At 36.9% G+C, this 12,450-nt stretch overlaps 2 protein-coding genes across 2 annotated transcripts in view; one reads left to right on the top strand and one right to left on the bottom strand.

The window, feature by feature from the left end:
* Positions 1 to 12,450, bottom strand: part of LOC113663885 (cytolytic toxin-alpha-like) — a 131,882-nt gene that overhangs the window by 23,812 nt on the left and 95,620 nt on the right. The gene's annotated exons all lie outside the window — the stretch shown is intronic.
* Positions 4,887 to 12,005, top strand: LOC113663870 (verrucotoxin subunit beta-like). Its single transcript, XM_027179314.2, has 12 exons — positions 4,887 to 4,945; positions 5,106 to 5,198; positions 7,249 to 9,008; positions 9,356 to 9,475; positions 9,763 to 9,851; positions 9,984 to 10,182; positions 10,270 to 10,383; positions 10,499 to 10,600; positions 10,726 to 10,814; positions 10,934 to 11,123; positions 11,211 to 11,324; positions 11,564 to 12,005. Exons 2-12 carry the CDS (start codon positions 5,108 to 5,110, stop codon positions 11,606 to 11,608), a joined length of 2,913 nt encoding a protein of 970 aa, XP_027035115.1. The 5' UTR covers positions 4,887 to 4,945; positions 5,106 to 5,107; the 3' UTR covers positions 11,609 to 12,005.

Genomic DNA, 12,450 nt, shown 5'->3' with positions numbered 1-12,450 from the left:
TATTTGAGTTGAATTACTGAAATAAATGAACTTTATTTGAAATTTATTTGAGATTCACCTGTATTACATAATAAACAAATTATCTATTATGGGCCTTATATAACGACCCTAAATCCGTACTTGATGCACATTGCTCTCCTCTCATGCTCTGCATTGATCATTACACCACCCCTCAGCTAGTCCTTTATCTTCAACAAGTAACAGTTTGTCTTAAAAAAGACAGATGTCAGGATAAAATACATTAACATTTACAGCATTTGGCAGATAACTTTATACAGAGCAACTTACAGAAATGCTTTTGGGATCTCTATCAATAAATATATTGATGCTGCTTCACTAGGTCATGGACCAGCAGACTGGTGAGTTCAATGAACAGACTGGTGACCAATATAATCAGGCACAGACTTAAGATAATAGCCAGTAAGTCCCACTGGCCACTGTCTCACCTACTTTGGGACTGACCATTCTCTCTAAGCCTGCCCATGCCCCAAGTCAAAGCCTAGTGTCATGACTACGTTTCTCGTCACGTGTCTGCCCCGCCTTCGTCTGCTCCTCCCTGTCTACACACCTGTTTCCCATTCTTATTAACCTGTCTATTTAACTGTGCCGCGTTGCCTTGTGCAGCGCGGAATCTACTGTTGTCTTTGTCCTGTCTCTAGTCGTTCCCCCTGCTCGGCTGTGGCCGTCGCTCGTTCCCCCTGCTCGGCTGTGGACATCGCTCGTTCCTCTCTGGCTGCACCGCTGTGTGCCTTGCTCCCCCCACCTGCCTCGCCGTGTGCCTTGCTCCCCCCACCTGCCTCACTGTGTGCCTTGCTCCCCCCACCTGCCTCGCCATGTGCCTTGCTCCCCCACCTGCCTCGCTGTGTGCCTTGCTCCCCTCACCTGCCTCGCCGTGTGCCTTGCTCCCCCCACTCGGACCCTGTCGGGACCATCAAGACGGGTTGACTCAGCCCGGACTTTGGCCACACAGTTGTTTGTTTACGTTTCTCGTCACATGTCTGCCCCGCCATCATCTGCTCCTCCCTGTCTACACAACTGTTTCCCATTCTTATTAACCTGTCTATTTAACTGTGCCACGTTGCTTTGTGCAGCGCGGTATCCTCCGTTGTCTTTGTCCTGTCTCTAGTCCATGTCGTGTTTTGTGTTCCTCTGTTATTAAATCCTGTTTGTTTGGCTATCCTGCGTTTGGGTCCGCTTCCTTACCCCACGTCATGACACCTAGATACCATGCTTCCACCCATCAAATTGTACACTTCTTTTGCTGTGAGTCCCACAAATATCAATGATCTCATGACAGTCTTCAGATGCTTAAGATGCCAATCATTACTATAAATAATAATGTCATCCAGAAAGGCAACATAAAGATGTAGGATTATGTGGATTATGACAGAGAGCACAGTAAACAGAGAAACAGAACTAGATCAATACACAAGGATTATTTCAAAGTCTCAAAATCGATACTGTTTAAGAACAAATAGCAAGACTCTGTGGTGTCTGAGTGAGTCCAAGAATTCTAGATACATATTAGACAGGAAATAAGTGTGGCCATAGAAGAAGTGTCCTTAGAACTTGAGGAAGGTAATGACAAAACCTGTGGTGGATTCAGACTTATGGTTTCCAGAATGGGTGTTCTGCAGTTTCTAGCCAGTGTTACTATTCTTCAAGGGCTTCTTTTATATTGCCAGAACATATCTCTCCAATTGTTTCAGCAGAATCTACAATGTATGGCCAGTGAAGACAAGGTTTGCCAAGGCTGTAAAAATTTGAGCTGAGGGACTGAAGTGGCTTGTGGAGAGCCCTGATAATAACATATTGTTCATAAAATTTAATTTATGTTGTGCTCAAAAGGGGGTCCCTGCCTAAAAATAATTCAGTACCTCTGTTTGAAATGAAACAATAGCAAATTAATTGCTGGCTGTGTTCAAATTTCACAACAGTCCTAATATGTAACAAAAATGCTGTCTGCACTGTAAAAAATGATGTGTTGGATATACTTAAAATATGTATGCACCATTTTTGCATCACACTTTTTAAGTAAACCCAACTTGGAAAAAAATTACTTAAAATTAACAAGAAAACCGTTGTTATATGTACTTAAATTTTTGGGTACACACAACATTGTTTATTTAAAAATATATGTAACATGATAGAATCTACTATGTAATTGCACGTTAAGTTATCTTAAAATTTAAGGTCATTTGTGTTAAAAAAAAGACAATTAATTGAGTTGAACCAATGTAAAATTTTAACGTATTGTAGATTATCAACTATTGGTCTGCATATTGCACTGCTGCTTTAATGGGTTAAACACAGAGCACAAATTCCCAGTACAGGTATGGGTCACCATATGTCACTTCACTAAAATAAATTACACATGCAAATCACACAAAATAAAGAATTTCACTTTATTTTTTGAAACAGGCTGCAATGCAATGGTGAAGCCTAAAACCACACATCATGAATGTACAACAAATGTGTCACATTAACAAATGAAAGATCACTTCCAACAGGACACTTCCTTCATGCTGCCCCCTTTGCAACACTTTCTTGCTCTGAACTAGAAGGAGAAAAAAACAGTTTTATATTTAGTAAGAATAGGCTAGGCATTGCAGTATCTTACTAACATAGACCTTTTCAGTAAAGGATTGTATATACTAAAATGACCTAATATTACACGGACCAGGGCAGGAACAGAATTATCTTAATGCAAACGTGCCAACGCGATGCATGGTCATATTCCTCTGAAATAAACAAATTAACCACTAGAACATTCATGGAGTCACACTGTTTTTGCTAGTCGTACAATCGCGTGCAAACTCGTTCCTCATTATTTGTACAAATAGCTTATTTGTACAAACTAGACTTTCATAAGTATTTATGTAACATATTTCTAATTGTTGAAGCTAAATTCGTAGCAATTCAGAAATTCAATTTAAAAAAGTTTCTTTCTTGACCACAAACGCATTAACACAAATAAACGAATGTACATTAAAACGACAAATCTTACCTCTTTTCAGCGTCTTCGCCTCTTTGTGTTTCAGAAAATATCTTCACCTAACACTACAAACAAGTGTTTATTAATGTCAAAACCTCAAAATCAAATATTTTGCTTAGTTTATAGAAAGTTAATCCTACCTCTTTCCACCTTCTTCACATGTGCATCACCAGATGGATCCAGTTTTTTCCAGATTTGCATATCACGTGGCCCAGTCATATACTTAAAATATTATGTTATAACTACTTAGTTTTGATGCAATTTTAATACTAGTTGACGTGACTTATGTTTTTTCATTATATTTAGGCATACACTTAGGTTCACTTTGTAACTTATATATTTATGTTACAAACACTATATATATATATATATATGCTAAGTAGAGGTTGAAAAGTTAAAATTACTTTGTTATTTGTGTTTAGTTTATTTATTTTTGTAAGTAATGGTTGTTCAGCCAACGAATCGTTTTTTAGAGTGTGGTCAAATCATTCCATTTGGAGTATTTAGCCCAAAAGGTTTGGGGAGGGATATGCATATTAGCCAAAACCAAGATTGTAATATTTACTTAAAACTTACCTAGATGTGGTGGTTTAGGTCGAATAGAATCTAAAATTTTTTAAATGTCTGACTGATTAATACACCATGATATAACACACAATCTTCTGCATTTTAAAAAACATTTATGTTTTACACTGGAAAACTTACGTTGCCAATGGATTTTATGATAATACAGTGCCTTATACAAATTGCGAGAATCCCATGGAACTTTCATAGCACATGTAATTCCCAAGAGGCAATAAGTGTAAGAAAAATTCAACTGACAACAAGAAAATTACCAGAACAAAAGCAATTTTGGCTTTCATATTAACATTTAACCTAAGAAAAATGTTCAGTAAAAATAAATAAATATACAATAAACATTAGACTGACAAGGACTCTGACAAGTCCAAATGTCAACTTGTAAATTATACGTTGGTCATTCACCTTTTCTAAACCCAGTTATAAGAGAGGTGGCAAGATGTTATTAAAAGCCAAAGACTGGGTCCTAGAATCAATATTTCTAGTTGTTCTTGAGTTAACAAATGGTACAGATCAATTCAAGTCTCCTGACTGGAATGAAATGACACACTAAGAGTCTTGGTCTTGGTCTTTTTGATTTTGTAATGTAGTGGTGGTGGAGGTAGCTGACTGGTCATTCTGAGTTCTTTATATTACATAAGACTTAAATCAACAGTTTTAGGGCCATTGTTTAACTGTTTGACTTTCAGCATAATATGTTTAATTAATTTAATATTAATTAATGTGTAGCTATATGCCCCAGAACTTAGCCTCGGGGCACACCTTGAGTGACAGGCACAATGCAAAATATCCTTTAAGCAACAAGTTGTTTTTAGAATGGTATGATCTAAAGCATTCCAGGTCATTGCCTGTAGTACTTATTTTAAATGAATGTACAGTAAACAACACAGTTGCTCACACTGAATTGACCTTACATACAAAAATATCTTGCTTAAACCAAAACAAAGAACAGAAGATTATGTGATGTACATGGTGTCTGTACTGTATATGAAGCAGGTTTGAGGATATATGAGTATTTGGAGGCTATATGATTATATGGAAATAGCATGTCAGCAAACACCATTTAGGTTCATTTGCATTCCATGTTTGGCAATACTTATGTATACAGTGTGAACTTAATTTTGCCCTGAAGCTTCCTGAGAAGCAACAGCAGCCCATTTGCAAACACACGGTGGATCACACAAAGGCTGCCAAAAAATATATCTTTTTGATTACATGCCCAGATTATTTGCCTCAAATTAATGTAGGACTTTAAACTAGGACTATAAATATCTCTGAAAGCAAGATAAATTTCAGAGGAACCTGGTTCAGATAGAAGCAGAGAAGAACACAACTGGGAACAACAGGTCTCATATACCCACATATATATAAGTATGTAGTGCTATCTGCTATTAATCTTTATAGTAAATATGTACAGTATATGTTTTATGTGCATGTAAATTGTGAGAAATATGTATTCATTTTATCTGGAGAACAACAATCATTGATTATTTAGAAATACTTATTAACAATATTGTGTTTTTCTTGACAGCCATGGAGCCTAAAATCATTCAGATGGCAGCCCTGGGAAGGGCTCTGTATCCTGGAATGCTATACGACTGCCGCAGTGACTCTTTTATTCCAGGTAAAGCTTTCATTTATAGTATAATTATGTAGATTGTAATGTTTATTGTCCATGCTAACGCAAGACTGATTTTACTGGCATTCATGTTTTTTCTATAAAAGTGTAGCGGTTTATGATTAGAGTGCTCTATGTTCAAATTAGAAGTAGGTACACTCTAAAAATTGCTGGGTTATTTTGTTTAACCCAGCATGCTGGGTTGTGATTTTAACCCAACTATTAGTTAAAAATGACTACACTGCTGCGTTAATTTAACCCAAAATGGGTCAGAAATTTAAGTGATTAAAATAATGAATCTACAGCAATACTTACTTCGGTAATCCAACCCTGCCCACAGTAAACACGGAAGTATGTGGAAGCAATTTAGGTGATCTAAATAAAATGTCGTCCTTCATATTATTAATACACGTTTTCTTATTTTCACAAACTTCAATTACTTCGAATTAAACGTGTGAAATATGTACAGTGTACAAGTTAAAGAACACAGGATCCAATGAACCAGTCAGTTCACAGTAATAATAATAGAAGTTTATTAACTATACACAGTTTAATTAATAATAAAAAAAATAATAATAATAAAGTTACAGTTTGTCTGCAAAAAGTGAATGCTGGCAGAACTCTTACTGCTGGTGTCTCCTCCCCAGGATGTCCATACACCACAGACTGTAGACACTACCACACCAGGGAACACTGCTTGCTGCCATCAACTAATTACATAGAAAATTTTAATGTCAGTCAAAAGGCATTTTATCCAATAATTGCTCCTAATATATCCTGGGTGTGCCACGAATAAAATGGCGGTCGAACATGTTTAGTTTCAAACCTTAACATTATTTAGCCTGAGCTGACCTCAGACATTCCCGCTTGTTTCAACCTCACAGCGAAGTTAAACATAATGTAAAGGCAGAACGGGAAATTGGGTGTCCTAACAAAATACGTTACCATTACCGTAGCAAACCCGTATCTAACACAGAAATCGTTTATAATAAAGATTTAACATGTACAAAAATAATATTTAAAAAGCATTTACCTTGTTCCTTCCAAGCTCCTATGAAGATGCCATACACACTCTCCTGTTCACTGATCTGGGGTCTGTCGTGAGTCGGAGCACGGCTGTCACTTGGCCGTGAGGTAATCTCAGTTTAACTGACTGAAAGCCTAAATTGTGCATATAACATATTGAATAACTTACGTTTCAGACAGTTTTCACTCGCTTTTATCTGAAGACGCAAAGATGGCGGCTTCTCGCACAGGTGTCGTCCGATTTTCACGTTGACATGCATGCTCTCTTTAACGTACATGTTCCCAACCCAGCACGACTGGGTTATAGCTCAAGACAATTTTCAACCCAAACTTGGGTTAAAACAGCCCAAAGTCCTAAACCAGCGGCCTCAACCCAGCATTTGGGTTGAGAAAACAAAAAGCGTTTTTGAGAGTGTACGTGTAGATAAAAAGATCAGGAGAAGATAGAAAATATTTTATTCTGGTTGCTTTTGTTGTTGGTTTAAAAGCAAAATGCATAAGAATAAGGATGCTGACTTGAGAGCTTGACATTTGAGTGGCTATATAATTCCAATAAAAGCTTTGTGCCTATGAGTGGTATAATCATAGCTGTATGAAAGATTTGGTGACTGCATTTACCTTTAACATTGAACATTGGAGAAGGCTTTTGCATCTGTCTTATTGGAAACAGATCCATTTTATTAAGTTGTACCTTCAATAATTGTGCTCATTCCTAGAAAATGTTAATCAATCTGGTCAAGTTCATCCAAAGAGAAATCTTTTTTTTTAAATTGTTAATAGAAGTTGCCTGTATGAAAGTTTCAACAAATAAAGTGTAGTGGTTTCTTTTTGTTCTATTGGCTAATGCTGTTAAAAAAAAATAATAGCAGTTATAATCATGTTGTACAAACAGAGTGATCTTTTGAGAAGCACACCTGATATTAATACCAATGAATTGCTTTGACCTAATATTATAAGCACTTGTTGTAGCATGTGTGGTCAGCTATTTCACATGTGATATAGCTGTCATATCTCCTCACTTTTGTTTCAGGTGTTACTTTATGGGACAAGAAAGCATTGCGTAATGATATTGATGTTCATGACCAGACTAGAACATTTGTCAAGCTTGCTGCCTCTGACAGCCTCAGTTCTAAGGCCAACCTCCTAGATGTGAGCGCTTCCCTAAAAGCTAGTTTTTTTTGTGGATTGGTAGAGGTTGGAGGATCTGCCAAGTACCTACAGGATTCCAAATCCTCATCACGTCAGTCCAGAGTTACCATGCAGTACAGCCAGACAACAAAATTTGAACAGCTCACTATGAAGGAGCTTGGTAATATCACCTACCCACAAGTATTTGACCAGAAATCAGCCACTCATGTAGTTACAGCTGTACTGTATGGAGCTACTGCTTTCATGGTGTTTGATTATACAAGTTCAGAAAATGAGAACAAGCAGGAAATTGAAGGAAACCTTCAAGCAGTGGTCAAGAAGATCCCTACTATTTCAATTGAGGGGCAAGCATCCCTAACTATGAATCAACAAGAGAAGAAATTATCTGAGAATTTGAATGTAACCTTTTATGGTGACTATGAGCTTGATGAAAACCCCACCACATACGCTGAGGCTCTCAAGGCTTGCAATACGTTGCCCAGTCTGCTGAGGAAAAAAAGCAGTAAAGGTGTTCCATTGACTGTGTGGCTGTATCCTCTCACACTTTTGGATGCTAGAGCTGCTAAGCTGCTAAGAGAAATCAGTTTCAGCCTGGTGGCTAAAACAGAAAAATTGTTGGAGGAGCTTGATGAAGTACATAGAAGATGCAATGATATGATCAAAATGCCAGTTACAAATGATTTCCCTGAAATAAAGGAAAGATTGAAAAGCTTTCAGGAACTACTCGGTTATTATAAAGTAGCATTACAGAAGGCACTGGTCAGTGTTTTGCCAAATATTCGGAGTGGGGCCGTGGATGACAGTGCATTGGGTCTCATCCTGGAGAACCATTACAAGTCACCATTTACAGCTGTCAACATGAACAAGTGGTTAGATGACAACTTGGGTGAATTAAATATACTGACATCCTATACCAGTGGGTTGAAAGACATGCCAGTTGTAACATCCTCAGGGTCATTTAATTCCATACTCTTTGATGCTGATGTTGATGTGTTGGTTTCGTTTACATTTACATCTTTAATGAATGAAGACTCCTTCCTAACTGCTATTGAAGACTTTGTGAACTCTGAAGGGTTTAGTAACTTGGACCAAAACAGTGCAAATGCTTTCACATTCCAAGCGATAAAGCCTTGGTTCATGTCTTCTGATATTTCGGCAAAAATGAGGCAGAATCTTTCTCTCTTTACAAGTTTTTACAAGGCCAATAAAAATGTGAAGAGAGTCAAATTCATCGTTGCCTCCATATCTGACCCCAGCAATCCAGGATCCTCCATCCGAATTTATCAGAACGGCACTTTGACTAATGCTAACTTCCAGCCTGTATCCAAGCCTGCTGCACCTGTGGTGGACACCAGTGATGGGAAAGTCACCCTGAACCTTTCAAAATCCACAACCGGAGATACTCTACAGTTCAAAATTGAGTACAGAAATACCCAGCCAACCGATTCTGCAAGTGATGCTACCGCATGGAAAGTCATCACAACTCCAGATGCAAAGACCACCTTTAACTTGACTGGAATAAAGCAAGACGAGCAACAATGGGTCCGATACTCAGCTATTGGTAAAGTGGGAGTGAGTGAAGCCAGCAATTATGTCCCCTTCGTAATAGCAGGGAAGATCGATTACGCAATAAGTCAATGGGTCAGTAAAGATTATACTTCTAATTATTCCTGTTCATTCTTACATCTGTTTTTTAAAAATGTAACCAGTGGTAATTTATCTATGAAACTCTGGGGATGTGGTAGCCTAGTGGTTAAGGTGTTGGACTACCAATCGGAAGGTTGTGAGTTTGAATCCCATGTCCACCAGGCTGCCACTGCTGGACCCTGAGCAAGGCCCTTAACCCTCAATTGCTCAGTTGTATAAAAAAATAGATAAAGTCATTTGCTAACTGTATAAATAGGAATCAGTCAATTGATTAAAAGTTACTTGTATGAGTAATATGTACATAAACTTTTATATGTTGCACATAATTTTTTTTCCCACAGGGCACCTCCGTGCCAGTCCTCATTGATAAAATAAGGAACAAAATTATGACCAATACAGGCATGTCACGATGGTCAAACTCTATTATCAAATCAGAAATTCAAAATGCTGTCAACAGTCCTGTAAGTAGTGAATTTCAATCAAAATTCTTTCTTTCTTTCTTTCTTTCTTTCTTTCTTTCTTTCTTTCTTTCTTTCTTTCTTTCTTTCAATAAAATAAATAAATAATTCAGATTTCATGTGCACTGTATGCCAAAACTGGACCAGTAAATGCTGCAAATTAATTTTATTAAATATGGAAAGCAGAAGTTGTAGAAATGTTGCTTCAATTAAATCAGTGTTGTCTGGTTTAGATAAAAAAAACTTTATATCACCAACTGATATATGTTTTGTGCTTCGACTAACCACAGACTATTGCTTACACTGGACCAATTACTGGAGGCCTGAAAACCGGAATGGCCATGTATTTCCAAGGCACTGCTCTTGCAACAGGAAAATCGTATGTTTCCATTTTAAGGGTTCACATTGACCTTTGCCATAATTTTGACGTTATGTTGTTATGTATTTTGTATGGGATTTTTGTAGATAATTATTTGTTTATTGTTATTTGTTTTTTCTATTCTACATACAGCTTTGAAATAGATATTATATCCGGGACATGGGAAACCGGCGATTATCCTTTTCACATGTTTTTTACTTTTGACGAGTCACTGGGCTTCAACACCCGAAGGGGTCAGACTTGGGAGAGCCAAGAACGTATAACATCGTATACTGTTGCCAAAGGATCAGCCTTTGACTTATTTTTTGTGGTCAAACAAGAAGGCTGGGAGGTATGCAGATTAAAATTATAAGTGGATCCACACAATATAAAGAACAATTCAAATCTATGTATAAGAACCACACATCTGTACTTCCAGGTATATTTAAATGGGCAGAAGGTTTATCTGTTCAAGCATCGCCTGCCAGTGGAGAAAGTGACTACACTTCACATTTATGGAGACACCGTCATTAACATCATGGGTACTATTCCAGTAAGTTATACACTCTTCTCAAGCTCTTCACTGTATGCTTTTGTGTGTATGTGCTTTTAAAAGTATTCATATGCAGAATTTTTAGAAACATTTATAACGTGTTTGCTCTCTTCAGAACTGGAGCAATTCTACATTTGGTAAGGAACTAGCCTCTGGAACTTCACGCACAAAGACTTCTAACATCCAGACTGATGTGCCAAACCCAGTCAGCAACCCTGTGAGTAACTGAGAAATAAAGAATGTTTCATGTGATATTAAAAATGTCTAGAAATTTCACCTAGTACAAGTGCAATAACGGAGATTTATCATGGAATAAACCAACAATGTTTATGATCACAACAGAAAAAAAACTACGCTGGCAATATCCTAGCAGAAATGAGGCCTGGTGTGGCTTTGTTCTTCAAAGGGGTTGTTCCTTCAGATTTCGATTGGTATGCGTATTCTCTTTTCACTTCATGACACTTTCAATAAAAAACAATATGGAATAGATATGATTAAAAGGTCTGACTCGAATCTGGTGCTGCCATTTACACCTTCAATTTTCTTTCAGCTTTGCAGTAAATTTGCTGTCCTCCCAGACGAACGACATTGGTCTCCACTTTAAACTCATGCCAAAGCTGGTGGTGTTTAACACCTGCAGGAGTGGTTTATGGGAAGAGCAAATTGAAATTAAAGCAAGTCCATTTGTCAAAGGAGGAGCCTTTGATTTCTTCCTACTTGCTTCTACAAAAGGCTTTGAAGTGAGATAATATGGAAAAAAGAAAGAAATTCAGAACTTATTTTTCAAGAAAAAATGGATTCATGAAGTTTACATTTTGTTTTTTCAGGTGATTGTAAACGGCATGCCATGCTGCACATTCACTTACCGCATGCCAGTAGAAAAGATTAATTCCATTCAGGTCAATGGAGATGTCTTCATGAACACCTTTGCAACTCTTGAAGTAAGTCATTTTCATATAATGTTGGCAAACATGCGTTATTTAAAAATATATATATATTTATGCATGAATCATGCTCTGTATGATATAAGCATTCATTAAAAATATATAAAAATATAACGGGTCAGAATGTCTAATACTGAGTTCCTTACTAAGTCGTATACAGTAAGCTTTTTTGTTTAAAGACTTTACTCTCATGCCTAACAGGAAAGTAAAGAGATTTTGTTTGTTTTTTCTTCCAGGTTGGCAGTGTTAACATGAAAGCCCTGGTTCCTGCCAATATTTGAGAATTCCAAATCACCAATGAAGAACAGTAAAACTTTCTTATTTTACTGTTACACATAAACACACTATTCATTCTTTGCTACCGTATATTGTATTTAAAATATATAGATGATTTGCATTAGTCTATAAATAATCAGACAACTTTCCAGCAGAAATGGTACAAGTCATATTTAGATTTAAATGTTAAAAAGGTAATGATTCAGTGTAATAGAGGTACCGTCATTTAGGAAAAGACAATCACAAAAGTCAATGTGTGATTCTGGCTTTGAAATGAACAAAACTCCACACTTACACTTTGCTTGTTCCTTCATACCTCAAACAAGAACATGAGCTTGAATTTATTTGCTGAATTTTAATGCCATTTTGGACCTCTAGAAAGTGCTCACTTCTAAAAAATTCTGTGGGTGAAATATTATTAAACATTACTTAATTAGACACATGTATTATGATGTGATTATATGATTCAGTTTTTTAGTTATAATGAATTAGAAAAATATCAACTTCTTGCTTTAAGCATTGCAACATCATACTGGTCATAATCACTGAATAAACAATCATTCATAAAACAATGGTTTTGTTGTCTGTGATCATGATTGAATAATGTGTGTATGACTTCTGAAAGGTATCATAATGGAGAGAGAGAGAGAGAGAGAGAGAGAGAGAGAGAGAGAGAGAGAGAGAGAGAGAGAATTAACTAAGGATAATCTTGCAAAAAACGTTTGTATGTCAATCAGAGAGAAATATGTCCTCATATGGATCTCATTCATAGTTACTGATATGCCATTTTCAATGGTGCACTGATGCTAAGCTGAAACTTTGGTGTGCAGCAAAAGCAAAATGTGTC

This window comes from Tachysurus fulvidraco, chromosome 18 (assembly GCF_022655615.1).
Source record: "Tachysurus fulvidraco isolate hzauxx_2018 chromosome 18, HZAU_PFXX_2.0, whole genome shotgun sequence".
Classification (NCBI taxonomy): Eukaryota; Metazoa; Chordata; class Actinopteri; order Siluriformes; family Bagridae; genus Tachysurus; species Tachysurus fulvidraco.
The sequence above is the reverse complement of the archived record's forward strand: the minus strand, read 5'-3'. Positions and strand labels throughout refer to the sequence as shown.